Source organism: Clarias gariepinus, chromosome 3 (genome assembly GCF_024256425.1).
Source record: "Clarias gariepinus isolate MV-2021 ecotype Netherlands chromosome 3, CGAR_prim_01v2, whole genome shotgun sequence".
In the NCBI taxonomy this organism is placed as follows: Eukaryota; Metazoa; Chordata; class Actinopteri; order Siluriformes; family Clariidae; genus Clarias; species Clarias gariepinus.
Genome location: NC_071102.1, coordinates 28039361 through 28055670, shown reverse-complemented (window position 1 = coordinate 28055670; position 16310 = coordinate 28039361). Strand labels below are relative to the sequence as shown.

Sequence of the window (16310 nt, the reverse complement as noted above, 5' to 3'; positions counted from 1 at the left end):
TAACCTGCAGCAGCTCTATGAAAATGTGGTTGGGAACTTGGCCCTGTAAGAAACCGCCATTGAAATTATTGTTGTCTTTCAAGGGACAGAGATTATTTGGTGCCTGTTAAGAATTCTCTGTAAAGCCTTCATAACAGCCCTAATCTGAGTTGTTGTTAACTGGTGATTTTTTTTTTGTTTTTTTTTGGTAACTCTAAATGAACATCTTCTCCGCAGCAGAGGTAAGTTATACCATATACCATAGTCTTGCTTTCTAGGGATGAGAAAGTAACAGAACAGCTGACCTTCATGTCTTAAAATAACTGACTGGTGCTGATGTTGTTAATTAATTACTTAATGTGTAAATTCATAGAAAGAAATCCAGTATAGTTCTAGAATGTAGAAAATAAATTCAAACTTGTCTTCAAACTTTTGACTGGTAGGGAAGATGTTTTGAACAATTTAACAATAATGCACTTCAGGGTTTGGAATGGTCATCCTGTCACCGTCCTTACCTCGCCCTCTTCTCGAAAACGACATAATTTTTATAGAAAAATAGTAATAATCGTCATCAAAACCTAGTACGGCGAGTCTTCGTGGAATCCTGTTTAGTCAGTAAATTAAGCCCGCCCTTTTATGTCCCACTGGAGATCAGCGCGTCCGCTATAAATAAAGGAAAGCGCCCCACTTCAGAACTCTCTCTCTCTCACACAAACTCCCAAGACCAAGAACGAAATGGAGGGACGTTTTTTCGGATGCTTTTCGCTCATAATCTTAATCCAGAGCGCATTCGCTTACAGGCCATTACCCAGAGGTGAGTTCCAACGTCTTTCTTTCTTTCTCTCTCTCAGCTCCAGGCTTGCTTGGGATTTGTATTGGGGAATGTTGGGAACGAGTTTCTGCGCTTTCCGCACGACGCCTTTTCTGGTTATGTGGTTCAAATCTGCTCATAAAAAAATCTCTTTTCAGAAGTCTGCCTTCTCCCAGTGGATGATGGTCCGTGTAAAGCGGATATACCTCGCTTTTACTACGACACCCTGACACAACAGTGTACGGAATTCAGCTACGGGGGCTGCGGAGGAAACGACAACAACTTCAAGTCTTCTGTAGAGTGCCTTAAGACCTGCTACTCCATTCCGAGTACGTGATCTAAGCAAGTTCAGCTTGTTCAACTTGAATTTTTTCTAACCGTTTTCTAGTTCTCATTAGTTGGGTAACACTGGGGTAGAGTGGTACTTCTGCTACAAGTTTTTGTGCATTGAATATTTTTGATGTTTTAAGATATCATATAGTCTTTATATTTTATTAAAGTATATACAGTATGTAGTTGCATTTACACACACTAACTTGTACTTTGCAAAAAGTTTTATGCAAGTTTGCAACTTCAAAAAGGGCTTTGTATAAAACTTTACACAAAATTTCTAAAATGTTTAGTGCAAACATATGGGTAGTTGGTGAGTTTCCTCCGTGTAGCCCGGTTTCCTCCCACAATCCAAAAACATGCAGATTAGGCTAATTGGCGTTTCCCGAGTTGCCCGTGGAAATGGGAATAAATACAATGGTCACCATTGGCCTATATGGTCCATAATTGGACTACAGAGGTTTGTAGGTGGATAAATTGTAATATGTAGTGCAAAAGTTTACAACTGTCAAAAATAGATTTACTGTCAAATGTTTCAAAGACATTCACAATCTTATTTGTTAAACTACTAATATGTTAATGTACACATTTGGATATTTCTTTTTTACTCTTGAAGGACCACATATGAAACTTAACACACTTATTGTCTTGTTTAGTATCAAATGGAATAGTTTTTTGGGGGTAATTTTACTTCAGATGTATGCAGTAATTAAAAATGTACATATATTTATTTTTTCTTTCTGCAGAAATTCCCAGAATCTGTCGTCTTCCAAGAGAAAAGGGGCTATGCTTTGGCATCGCCAAGCGTTATTTTTTCAACATGACCTCCATGCAGTGTGAAGAGTTCTTCTATGGAGGCTGTCATGGAAATAATAACAACTTCGAAAGTCGTGCCATGTGCATGGAATATTGCAGTCCTCCAAAGTGTATGTTAAATTCAAACACCTGTGTTTTTAACCTCATTCTAACCAATGACCAATTATGGAAAGAAAATATCTTTAGCTGGAGTAAACAAATCATGACAGATCATTACCAGTAAAAACAAACAAAACAAAAAAACGCTTGCTAAATTTATTAGTTTGTTTATCTTTACTTTAATTAGAGTAAACAAGTGTGCTGCAGGGTATGGTGCAAATTTGTCTGTTTAATTTATAGACAATCATTCAGAAAAATTAATTGGTTTCTAATTTAAAACATTGATTAATTTTAATTTCTTGACATTTCACTGGGGATGGGGCAAAGACATGGGCAGAAAAGCAGTACACGAAAGTCATTTAAAGGCCAATTTTTGCCATAAAGCAGGTTGAACAGGTTAAGCCTATCTAGCATCTAGAAGTTGTTAACACAAAGTATGTGTGTAAGTGTATGGGACCAGAGACCAATGTATTAGATCAGCCCGCTTTCCTAAAATATGAATGCACAATATTTCACATGACTTCAATATTCAGAGTGTGTAATTAAAAAATTTAATTATTGCTTAATTTTTTTTTTTTTTTTTTTTTTTTTTTACTGTTGTTGTATTATTTTTCAGCTGTACCTGTGATTTGCCTTGATGGCTTGGACAAAGGAACAAGCAATGCTTCTATACCAAGATACTACTATGATTCTGCCAAAAAAACATGTAAACAGTTTGAGTATACAGGAAGTGGAGGAAACAACAACAATTTTGTCTCCATGGAAGATTGCCTGAGGGTTTGTGTTAAAGGTAAGTGTTTACCTACTTTGAAAAATGTATGCTACTGATGAATTGGTAATGTGTTTATGTATTATCACCACATTAATGAACTGACCATTTCAATTTTCTCTTTTCAGAAAGCAAACCACAGAAATCCCGTGGGCGATCTGGAAGAATTAGAAGAAGAAAAATGCGTGCTCATTTTTATGATGTGCTAGTGTAAGCACACATGTTTATAATTTTAGTTTAATGTAAAGTTGTACCACATTTTTGTTCAGTATTTTATTGTGGTATATATTTTTACATATGCAATTTACAGACACATACATACAGTACATAAATACATATACACACGTGTGTATGTGTGTGGTACTGTACAAAAGTCTTAGGCACATGCGAATAAATGCTTTAGAGCAAGGGTGTCTTCAAAAAATGAAAAACATTGCTAAACAGTAATTAATGAAACAAAGTCAGTATTTGGTGTGACAACGCTGTGAGGACCCTTTAGACTCAGGAGGAGTTTTTTTTTTTTTTTTTTTTAAGGAAATTAGCTAACAAGTTTTATTGAGCATCCTGAAGAACCACCCACAGTTCTTCTGACGACATTGACTGTTTTTTTTTTTTTTTTTTTTTCATGTGAAACCCAGCAGTTGCCTTATGCAGAATAATGTGCATACTGGTATGTTTAAAAATCAGAAATGTGTTTGTTCTAACTCAATTTTTAAAAAGTCCATAGAAATGCTTTCTACAGTTTGTCATAGAAAAAACACTGAGTGCCTAAGATATTTGCACAGTACTGTATATATTTGTAAAAAAAAAAATATTTTGTATGGTGTACATTTATAAATAAAGTCCTTCAGTTTATTTGTAATAAGTCTGTGGTATTGTATAAATATCATGTATTATAAAATAAATGAGATAAATAAATTTCATCTTTTTTATATAAATAAAAATCAGAATAGAAAGCTTTAATTTTACAATCATACAATATAAATTATTAAAATCTGCATAGGTATTGTCTGAATACAAAAAAAAAGATTTTTATAATTTAAAACTTTCTATAGCTGAAGCTTAAAAGAACAGTTAGTTTTTTTCTCCTGCTTTACACACCGCCATGAGGTTTGTCACCCGAAATACGAGTACAATGTGAGTAATCAGAACAAAATTCTACAAACATCGGTCTGAGTGAAGGTGCGTTCCAAAGCTGACACTCTTATAAAGCTTTTGCAATCCCACTGAGTAAAATCAAGTTGGTGTGTTTTAATGTTACAGTGTTTAAGACACACCCTAAAAAAACTCACGAGCTTTCCCTTTAAATCCCATATAAACAGCAATCTAAATGTCGCAATAAGCACTCCCTTTATACAGTATCTCAGTACTGTTTAAATAAATATATCAATACCCAATATTTCCCTTTTTAAAACATTTATTTATTACTAGCTGAAGTACTTGACGTTGACAGGGAAAGAGTTTGTAAAAATAGTTAAAAGGTTTAAGTTAAAAATAAGCTGATCAGCTTTAATGCAATTATTATTATTATTATTATTATTTCAGGTTGAAGCCCCCGTACATGTCTGCCTGCAACAAAGATGAACCTCTTTTTTTTTTTTTTACTTAAATTTTAATTTAATTCAATTTCAATTTTATTTATATAGCGCTTTTAACAATGGTCATTGTCTCAAAGCAATTTTACAAAATTGTGTTTGATGTGACACCATTATATGGTATAAATCTTAGGAAATTGTACAAAATGTACACGGCAAGATTTTGAACCTACTGTCATTTCATATAATTACAATGAATGAGAAAGAGTAGTGTAACGACGCGGGTCTCGCAAGGGACAGAACGAGCAGATCCGCAGGCGGCTGGACGCGGAATTCTGGACAGGCAAACGCACAGCCATTTATAGACACGCGGTTGCCAGGCAACGGCGCAATCAGCCTGAACGCGCCACACCTGGCGGCGTGTTTATTTAAGGGTCCTGATAACGCGGCACTTCGTGTGATCCTTTAGGTAGCACCGGTAAGGTATCAGGGCAAAAGAAAAAAAAAAGAAAAGAAAAGAAAAGAAAATGCCTAAGTTTAGCGTGCGCTCTATGTTTAAGTTTATGCTGTAATGCACAAATTCATATTCTCTCAGATAAATCCTCGGTAAGGGCATAAACCCCGAGAGGATATAAGTTTTTGTTTAGTTTCCAGGGCCCCGTCCGTTCTTGCGTAGACGGCAGGCTGCTCTGTTTATTTTGTGTTTTCTTTTGTGCCTTTTTGAGTTTCCTACTGAATAATCCCACGCCAAACGGGAAGGCCCCCCGTGCGTGTAATAAGCACTCTCACTAACTCCTATTTCATTGACCCTTCTAAAGGCCTGCGTCTGGGCTCTTATAAACATCATACTGTAGCGTTTTCACCGCTATGCAGGAACTTGGAGAGACGAGTGAGCTGCTTTTGCTGCCCAATGCAAATGGCTGGGAGTAATTTATTGTCTTCCTCCTCACGTATACACAAAATCCACCACATCCAACCTCCATAAAACACACATCATCCACACACACACACCTATGGCCGAAGCCACTAACTTGAACACTTTTTCCCAACAGGGTGAACACAAAACAATCCCTCCCGCAAAGCATGATGGTAGACCATCAAAACCCCGCCCACGCCACACTACCTTCTCGTGGTGTTACATAGTTGTACTTCTTGCTCGTTGTCAGTCAAATATAATCCTCGTTTGGTTTTTGGAGAGTCAATCTCACACGAGAAATCAAGTAATAAAAATGTATATAATAAGTTCATAAAAAAAAATCGAAAAATGTAGATAAAGATAAAATTTAGTCTTAGAATGACTCCAGCGCAATAAAATTGAAGTTTTTTCAATGTAAAAATGTTCATGTTTAGCTTTTTTAATTAATAACTATGCGTGCAAATGTTTGTATAAATTGAGCAATTAGCTTATTAGTAGTTTATTTTTTAAGAAGTAGATTATAAAATCTGGTACATACCATCACTTTTACTCAACATCATGATTTCACTTATAATGCAGGTTAAACCTCAGGCAAATATCCAGCACACACAGTAACTGCTCATTACATGACTTTTGCTCAATATTTTAATTTAATTCATGGCGCAAGTTTAACTTCAGGCAAATACCTAAATACTGCAAAAGTTTTATTAAATTCTGTCCATCCAGTTTTGCATAATGCAAGACAGACATATACAGTGGTGTGAAAAACTATTTGCCCCCTTCCTGATTTCTTATTCTTTTGCATGTTTGTCCCACAAAATGTTTCTGATCATCAAACACATTTAACTATTAGTCAAAGATAACACAAGTAAACCCAAAATGCAGTTTTTAAATGATGGTTTTTATTATTTAGGGAGAAAAAAAATCCAAACCTACATGGCCCTGTGTGAAAAAGTAATTGCCCCCTGAACCTAATAACTGGTTGGGCCACCCTTAGCAGCAATAACTGCAATCAAGCGTTTGCGATAACTTGCAACGAGTCTTTTACAACGCTCTGGAGGAATTTTGGCCCACTCATCTTCGCAGAATTGTTGTAATTCAGCTTTATTTGAGGGTTTTCTAGCATGAACCGCCTTTTTAAGGTCATGCCACAACATCTCAATAGGATTCAGGTCAGGGCTTTGACTAGGCCACTCCAAAGTCTTCATTTTGTTTTTCTTCAGCCATTCAGAGGTGGATTTGCTGGTGTGTTTTGGGTCATTGTCCTGCTGCAGCACCCAAGATCGCTTCAGCTTGGGTTGACGAACAGATGGCCAGACATTCTCCTTTAGGATTTTTTGGTAGACAGTAGAATTCATGGTTCCATCCATCACAGCAAGCCTTCCAGGTCCTGAAGCAGCAAAACAACCCCAGACCATCACACTACCACCACCATATTTTACTGTTAGTATGATGTTCTTTTTCTGAAATGCTGTGTTACTTTTACGCCAGATGTAACGGGACCCGCACCTTCCAAAAAGTTCAACTTTTGTCCCGTCGGTCCACAAGGTATTTTCCCAAAAGTCTTGGCAATCATTGAGATGTTTTTTAGCAAAATTGAGACGAGCCTAATGTTCTTTTTGCTTAAAAGTGGTTTGCGCCTTGGAAATCTGCCATGCAGGCCCGTTTTTGCCCAGTCTCTTTCTTATGGTGGAGTCGTGAACATTGACCTTAATTGAGGCAAATGAGGCCTGCAGTTCTTTAGATGTTGTCCTGGGGTCTTTTGTGGCCTCTCGGATGAGTTGTCTCTGCGCTCTTGGGGTAATTTTGGTCGGCCGGCCACTCCTGGGAAGATTCACCACTGTTCCATGTTTTTGCCATTTGTGGATGGCTTATGCTCTCACTGTGGTTCGCTGGAGTCCCAAAGCTTTAGAAATGTCTTTATAACCTTTACCAGACTGATAGATCTCAATTACTTTTGTTCTCATTTGTTCCTGAATTTCTTTGGATCTTGGCTTTTGAGGTGCTTTTGATCTATTTTTCTGTGTCAGGTAGCTTCTATTTAAGTGATTTCTTGATTGAAACAGGTGTGGCAGTAATCAGGCCTGGGGGTGACTACAGAAATTGAACTCAGGTGTGATAAACCACAGTTAAGTTATTTTTTAACAAGGGGGGCAATCACTTTTTCACACGCCATGTACTGTAGATTTAGAGTTTTTTTTCTCCCTTAATAACGTAAACCTTTATTTAAAAACTGCATTTTATGTTCAATTATGTTATCTTTGATTAATAGTTAACGGTTTTTGATAAGCAGAAACATTTAAGTGTGACAAACATGCAAAAGAATAAGAAATCAGGAAGGGGGCAAATAGTTTTTCACACCACTGTAGACAGAAAGAGAAATTTCGGAGACTGGTTGTAGATCCTCCAATGAATGAATTATAAAAACATTAATGAAAGAGTGAGTTCTGACAACTGTACAGACAAAACCTTTCTATTATTTATATAGATTTTTTGCTAGGTGAATAGAAATAGCAAAACAATGATTTGTACATTCCTGTTAAAGGTGTTGTTGGTTTTTTGGCTGCTTCCATCAAGGGGACTACACAGCAGGCCATCCAATCCACACATGAGCTTGGCACAGGTTTTACATCGAATGCTTTTTTGACACAGCCCTGCCATTTTATCTGGGCTTAGGACTGGCACATTTAGTGGCTGAGGTTTAGACATTGGCTAGAATCCAACCCGGGTCTTCCGCATGGCAGGTGAGAAACCTACCACTAAGGCCACTACATTTCTGTAAAGGTGTAATTGGTGAAATTGGGTTACCTTCTTTAGTAGTTCTACTCATGAAATATATATTGTTTATGCCCACTGATATACAGTATCTAATTCTGGTACTGGAATTGGAAACTTATGTAACAAAAGTGAACTGACACAGAGAAAGAAATGTCCCAGCGTGGTTATGCTAAATATATGCACTCCTGGAATTCTGGTCATCCAATTATCACAATTACAACTAATTCTTGAGTTCTTCTTTGCCTTTCGGCTGTTCCCTTTCAGGGGTCGCCACAGCGAATCATCTGCCTCCATCTAACCCTATCCTCTGCATCCTTTTCTCTTAAACCAACTAAGTTCATGTCCTCTCTCACTGCATCCATAAATCTCCTCTTTGGTCTTCCTCTAGACCTCCTGCCTGGCAATTCCAACCTCAGCATCTTTCTCCCGATATATTCACCATCTCTTCTCTGAACATGTCCAAATCACCTCAATCTGGCCTTTCTGACTTTATCCCCAAAACATCTTACATGGGTTGTCCCTCTGATGATGAACTCATTCTTGAAAATAACTTGACAACTAATTCTTAAGTAATACTATTAAAACCATACAATTCTTTTGGGAAATGAAATGTCTTGTGACTGTACACTTGTCATCCAAAACACTGAAGTAATTGTACTTTGTGACTCGTTTGGCTGACATTAATGAAAATTTCCAGCAAACCAGAAGCTATAATTTGAAAGGTGAGAAGGATGGTGATTTGTACAAGTAGAAGATGGTAACTGAAAATCAATTTCAATCCTGATTTCCCAGTATAATTAGACAATTCCTATCTGACTTGCAGTTATACGTGCTATTTATTATTACAGTAAATGCAGTGTTGATACCCATATAGGACATGTTTGGCTTTTTTTTTACTCAGTTATTTAAACAGTTATTTTAAACTTCAAAGTACTTGTCATAAATCTTGAAGATCATTACTTTTTGAATCATTAATTAATTAGTTTAAATGTTCCCCTTTGCAACACATTATCTATGCAACACAATTATCTAAGTACAATTGCTCAGTACTATTTTAACTCTAATTTAGGGCAATGTGTTTGTCTTGTCAGCAATGTCATACATGTATCTTGCACTTGTACTGACACCACATATGGCTATGATGATAATATAGCAGAACTAAGTTAAATTAAATAGATCTTTAAAGTTGGTATTCTTTGGAATTTTTTAAATAATACACCTGAATTTGTATGGAAATCTTTTATATATATATATATATATATATATATATATATATATATATATATATATATATATATATATATATAACTCTATTTAGTAGGCTAATTACACAATTCTACTTCTCTTCTGCAAATATCTGAAATAGAAGTGATAGAAAATTTCCAGCAAATCAGGAGCTATAATTTGAAAGGTGAGACAGATGGTGAATTGTGCAAGTACTAGATGGTAATTGAAAAGCAATTTCAATCCTGATTTCCCAGCATAATTAGACAATTCCTAGCTGACTTGCAGTTTTACGTGCTATTTATTATTAAATGCAGTGTTGATACCCATATAGGACATGTTTGGCTTATTATTTATAGCTTGAACATATTGATTGTTCCATGAATTTTTAGCGAAGTGAAATTTATGGGGCTCAGATTACATAATCCATATATCACTCAGAAAGGCTATTTTATTAGGCCTGTTTAGTTCACTGAGTACAAATCTAATCTAGTTTGAATTTGTAAAATAGACCCCGTCATAACAGGCCTTTGGAGACTACTGTATAAATGCTACTTAACATCCTATGAATGCATTTAATGGACTGGGATAAGCCATCAATTTTATACCAAATACAGCTGTATAAATGTCTCTGTAGCACCTCCTGGTGTGCTTGTCTGTTTAGACCACAGGTCATCTAAAGACTTCGGGTTGGGTTATGTGATTGATGGGATAAATAAGATTCAAATAACCAAAAGCTATGTCACATGTCAAGCAAAAGTAAATCTAATATCAGGTATTTAACCCCTTAAATACTATCTTATTGTACTGTCACTATTTTAAAAAATGTTATTCAGTAAATATATTGAATCCAATAGGAAATGTGCATAGATATGAACAAGAGGTATAACTCTTGACCCAAGATTTTGTAATGTTAAGGGCTTAATAAAATGTATTGACATTCACTGGAGACTCTTGTTACTTTCGATTGTTTACTTAAATTTTGGCCCAAACAGCCACAAGGTGGAGTTCTGCATTCATGTTTTAAGGCAAATTCAATCCAAACTCTCTATAACAGTACTGAGTAAATAAATAATATAAATAAATAAAATCATAGCTTATTATTTACATTATTTTTATCCTCATCAAACCAATCAGTGAGCCCTTGATTCAATCACTGTCACAAAGCATCCTCGCATAAATGTTAATATAGATTTAAATTCCTATTAAGCGAACCAGCGGCTGCTCCTGAGACCATGCAAGGAACCAGGCCCCAGAGAAGAAGTCTTCCTCTTGTGGAATAAATCATTTTAAATGACTGAATTAAACATGGGTCTACTGGTAGCTAGTATCAAGATAATTTGGTTTGTCCAATCTATTTGCATAAATCCATTCTCCTGATCAAATGTTAATCAGAACTTGTAACAGCAACACAAACTCTTATATCGCATTGATTATTTATTAGAAGCTCGTTGCTTGCTTGTGTGCCTATTTAAAAATGAATGGGGGCATCATCAGCCTGGAACAGAGCACTCGCATCAGGATAGAATAGATTTCATTATAGGATGCAGGTGATCAGTCAAAAGAATGTTGTATTGATTGGAGCCAAAACATCCCAGCAAATATAAATTCCCTACACAGCATAACAGAGTTGTTTCTTAATTTATCTTCCGTTTGCAACTCCCACACAAAATCCTTCTACAATCCCTTTTGTGATTATTGTAAAAATTATAATTCTTTTTACTCTGAAACAGCCACACGCAAGAAACAAATTGTGAAACATTGATCTGAAATCCTTTGCTGTATTATAAAAGAAGTCACCAAAAGGCTAATGTCTTTATATGAAAAAAGATTTGGTCACTCTCAGTGGGCTTGGCAGGTATATATATTGACACAATCTAATTTGCAACAAAAAAATGATGCTTTATAAGTGGCTGCTGGTAGGTGGCAGTACACTTCCCCTGAGATACATACACTGCTGACTGCAGACTGCATATTTCTTGTCAAGACACGTTTAAATCGAGACATCAGAAAGGCAGTGTGCTTCTAATAAAGAATCGAAATAATATGAGCTTTTATCTGCTGTTAAAATTTTTTCCCTGTGATCTGTGATTAACTTTTTCTGAGATGGAAATGCATGGATTTATATGAAAGGATGCAAGACACCGTCGGGTAATCTCGATTCCTGCCACCAGGAGACCCTGCTTTGATTCAGTCATTTTAAAGCAAGTGGAAGTGACAAATTGAACTTCAAACAGAATGTAAAAGCTGAAGACTTTTTTCCATTGTGCTACAAGAAAGAAGGCGGTATAAAACATTTAAAGCAATATTTTGCCTGCTTTCAAAGACTAAATGATTTCAGCCATATCCAATCACTGATTGGTCCAACCAACTATGGCATTCACAATTACTGCATTTATTTTTAATCATTTAAAATTCCTTCAAAGCGTGGCTTTTCTGTACTTATATCCAGTGGTTCAGGGATTGAATAATGCATCTTGCCAAATTAAAATACGCACTGGACACAAAAGGATGTTTAAGGGTTCTAGCCCATTTTAAATGTTAAGAAAATGAGGATGGTGTGTGTTAGATAGGACTGCATGAATACTGTACTGCATGTGGAGCACCATACAGTTCATAATGCAAAAAAACCCAAACATATATATATACTGTAATTTAATGCAATTAGATGTGTATTAAATGAAAATTCACATTTGAACTTAAATAAATAAATGCAACTTCATGTGACTATGCAATCATATGTGAAAACCAAACCATTGTGTGAAACATCTCTTGTACTGATGATGGGAGAGTTTTAAAGTCTTCTTAAGCACTTCCTAAATATTTTCACTGGGATTCATGTCTGTACTGCTTGATGGCCATTCCATGTGTGAAAATGATGTCTCATGCTCCCTGACCCACTCTTTCAAATTTTGAAACCCCATAAAATCCATTAATGGAAAAGCCTGGTCATTCAGTATATTCAGGTAGTCAGCTGACCACATTTTTTGACACAAAACGTTGCTGAATCTAGAGCTGACCAACAGAAGCAACCCCAGATCATAACAGTGCCCCCAAATCGCTTCATCCGTCTCTCTTCTTACAATGTGTCCATTACTCAGAAATAGGGTAAATCTTGACTCATCTGACTACATGACCTTTTTCCAATGTTCCACAGTCCACTCATTATGCTTTTTTTCTGATTAGCCTACCTAGCTTTTGATTACCAATCCCTTGAGGTGTCTTTGCATTGTGCATGTGGAAATGCTCTAACTTTCACTATATGATTATTTACCATGAGTTATACTGTTATATTGTGTTTTTTATGATTTGATTTCGCTAAGCATTTAAGTGAAAAAAGTGAAACTCTAGATTCTTGATTCATTGCAAAAATATTTCAATCCATTTTGGTTTTAAATTTAGGTCTTTTTCTGCTTAGCCCAGATACCCCCAGATGTCTTCTCTGCTTCAGGAATTGCTTGATACTAGGAATTAAATATGTAAAAAGTTTTAAGTTTCTGTAATAGACTATTGATTTTAAATAAAAATTGTTTTTACACTTTTCAGCCTTAATTTCATCAATCTGAACTTTTATCGTAAAATTTTAAATTAAATTCACTAAAGTTTTTATTACTCATCACTTAATCTTCTCATGGAACTTTACCTTTTCTTTTTTTTTTTAAGTAAATCCAGTTTATCTGCACATGCAGTTCTGTTACATAAGGAAAATAAAAAACAACAACACAGGCCCTAGTTTTTAGTTTCTATTCACGAGATTCACACAATGTCCCATTTTTGTCAAATGGTAGCACAAGGCAGTGATTTAAGAATGATCTCCTGCAGGGTCACTGGCAGTTTATCAGACAAAATTGTAATGGGGGAGACACTCAATCCTAATGACATTATCATCATTCAGTAGGGGCCTATGTCTGCTTATGAAACAGGTAGGATGTGACCTCTTTTCCCCTGCACTTTGTATAACATGTTGGTTATGTTAAAAAAAAAAGCCTGAGTTGCTCCATTTGGAGGGAGGATGTGTTGGCCTAACAACTTCAGTCATGAAACACTAAGTGATTTTGTGAGATATGTTAAAAACAACTTTAAGTTGGTTGCTGTGTCTAACCTTCAGCTTAGGTCTGTGTGCCCTTTGGAAAGCATCATGTTAAGTTTGTGTGAAACATCCAATTATACTTCTTACAGTGCTTATCAGATGCAAATGAAACAAAGCACATTCGTTCAAATGAGAAAACCCAAATGGAGGTAAACCCTGATCATTTAAAAAGCCATCTGCACTATATCAATCATGGAGTTATTTTGAAGATGCAAAAAAAGATGTGTATTGTGTTGAAATCTTGATATTGTTTATCATGCTGTATTTTACCAAACAGATGGTGAGAGAATTAAAACCAGGCCATTTTAAGGGTCATAAATATGCATCATGGCTCCTATCACCTACCTGTAAATCTGTGTGTGTACATGGATGCACATGCATGATGGGTGGATAACAGAGAGGTTTGTTTTGTTCTGTAGGATTGTTTTAATTTTCTCTCAAAGTCATGGATACTTGCTGATTGTTTTTGTCGAGGCAGTTCCCCTCACCTAAACCAAGATATTTAAAACCCTGTGAAACACATAAATAATGACATATTTATATATTTTTTACAGAAACTTTCCAAGTTCAAGAACAGTCCAAATATATATATATATATACTCTAATATATATTCTCTCTCTATATATATACTTTAAAATCACCTTCAAGTTTATGTCTGTTCATGATAAATGTACTGTATAGTAATAATTACAAAAGAACATCTTACAATAAGATTAAATACATTTATAAATCAATTGTTTAATAAATCACTTCAAATAAATTTATTTCACATTTTTCTAGAAAATAGACTGTAGTTAAAATAACCAACCTCAGTCACTTGGACAGAAGCATGCACCCGATTATGGGGATTTCGCTTTCCTGAATGCTGAAGCACAGTCAAAAACATTTACAGAAATCTGCTCTGATGCATTTTTGCGGTTTTCACATTTTGCCACATTTCCAAGGCAGGTATGTGACAGGATGGTTATTATTCCCTGCTATATTAGTAAGCTCTTATAACCAGATCCTAAGTGTTTTTTTTTTATCATAAAAGAAAGATATTACGGAATTTAACTAACTGCAAAAATAATACTTATCTATCTGCCAACATACAGTACATAAAGAAATAAGTAGATAGATAACATAAACCATTTTTTTGTTAGGAGTGTCTAAATAAAATAAAGGGGGAAAAGTTTTACTTCTACTTATTTTATGTTGGTGTAACTTTTCCCATTTTTGCCATGAAGTCTTTTTTGTTGGATTGTTTTTAATGGAAGAGCTTTTCATGTGCTATATCTTTTATTAGCTAAGTGTAATCTCAAGCACACAAATGAAACTGATACATATTTCCCCAAGCAGGCTTGAGACATGATTTAGTCTTTAGGTTTCCTCTTTATTATTTGCAGGAGGCTCTATTCAAATTTTCAATGTGTACAGTATTCAATAATTTCCTTCCATTCGCATTTACTGCTATGAAAACTCTAAATTAAGTGTTTAAAATACTGTGGTTTCCTAATGGCACATTTTAGTCTAGTTATATTTCATATATTTCATTAAAACTTAACATAGATATTGACAGGAATATAAAAGCTCTAATAATAAATGTAATAACCAGCACATTAGATAATGTAATGCAATGCACCATGTAATCAGCGGATCTGGGTGTTATGTTATAAGGGCTATTATCACTACATGCTGTATTCCAGATTGGACATATGGACAGACACAGGTATTACAATCTGAAAGGCTGTGACATTTATTCATGTTTCTGGTGAATGATGAAAGGGTATGAGTATGCGGTGTTGTAATTATGGGACTGATGTTTTTGATGGAAACAATCCAATGGCGCTATGAAAAGTCATTAAATTTGTCAGAATGTTTTTTTCACCTTAAAATAACTGCACCCAAAGACTGTATACCTCTTTTAAGAGTCTTTATGAAAATAAACATGGCATTAAGTTATTTTAATCTTAATTATATTATCATAATGTCATCATCATTGTGATGTTCATGAATATTCCTTCAGTACCAAAAGTGGCAAAAATGCTCAAATTGTATATGTTAAAATCCAGATGTTATAGGCTCAATATTCCATGCATCTTGTATGCACATTCTTTGTTAGACTTCAAGAAGAACCTTTGCCCAGTCTTTTCTGTTGTAACTACTGTATACCAGATGTTATACTTTGCCTTCTTCCAATCAGAAGCAGCAGTGCACCCTAAATTATATATGGGTTTTGGAAACACCATCAAACCAGGCTGAAATGACCATGAAATGATCAGAATTTAATTTTGTAATAGAGTTTTATATAGTACCACATTCTGTTCTCGAAAGTAGTTGTATACTACCCTTAAAGATTGTCTCATAAATCCTTAATCACAACTAACATATCTTAAACAACATGTTTAGCTTTTGCTTGAGTCTTTTTGTGTGTTATTCAGCATTTTCTTCTCGGTTGTGGTGAACTTTTATTTCTTGCTCATTAACTCGTTATAGTTTTTTCCCCCTGACAGTTCTTGCTTATTTTATATTTGTTCCAAAGGTTCGATCCTGTCACAGGTTAATGCAGCAGCCTCTCCACCCCCTGCTCGGACACTTTACATGGCACACAGCGGGGCTGCGCTTTTCCTTTGCGCGTGCGAGGAAGCTGTCTTGCGATTAGCTGCGTTGCCAGATTGTATATTAATCCCATCTGGCCAATTTTTTTTTTTTTTACATTTAAAATAATACAGCTTTCCTTAGCTTGCTGTATAATTTGGGTTTGGATCGTTATCAATCATTAAATGTGCCTTCCGGATAAAATATTATATTATATTAATCTATTATAATTAGGGATAGGATTATCAGATAGGCGGTTATATTGCTTGACTGGGTGGGGGTTAAGAACAAGGTGTTCTGGCAACCCGGGCGGATCAGCTGTGGGTCCGGGAAAAGCAAGGAGCACTCGTGGAAACGTCTGGCAGTTAGACGCGCTTGGGCAACC

General features: G+C 35.5%; 1 protein-coding gene across 1 annotated transcript; it reads left to right on the top strand.

The window, feature by feature from the left end:
* Positions 1-634: 634 nt before the first annotated feature.
* Positions 635-3669, top strand: tfpi2 (tissue factor pathway inhibitor 2). Its single transcript, XM_053491398.1, has 5 exons — positions 635-793; positions 949-1119; positions 1867-2046; positions 2652-2825; positions 2933-3669. The coding sequence occupies exons 1-5, from the start codon at positions 715-717 to the stop codon at positions 3016-3018; spliced, it is 690 nt and encodes a 229-aa protein (XP_053347373.1). The 5' UTR covers positions 635-714; the 3' UTR covers positions 3019-3669.
* The last annotated feature ends 12641 nt before the right edge of the window (positions 3670-16310 follow it).

What these genes read in the sequence shown, in the direction of transcription:
- tfpi2 (XM_053491398.1), top strand. Translation starts at nt 715, where the DNA reads ATGGAGGGACGTTTTTTCGGATGCTTTTCGCTCATAATCTTAATCCAG. An exon ending in GACCTGCTACTCCATTCCGA is followed by an intron (nt 1,120 to 1,866) that starts GTACGTGATCTA and finishes TTCTTTCTGCAG; the next exon opens with AAATTCCCAGAATCTGTCGT. An exon ending in CCTGAGGGTTTGTGTTAAAG is followed by an intron (nt 2,826 to 2,932) that starts GTAAGTGTTTAC and finishes TTCTCTTTTCAG; the next exon opens with AAAGCAAACCACAGAAATCC.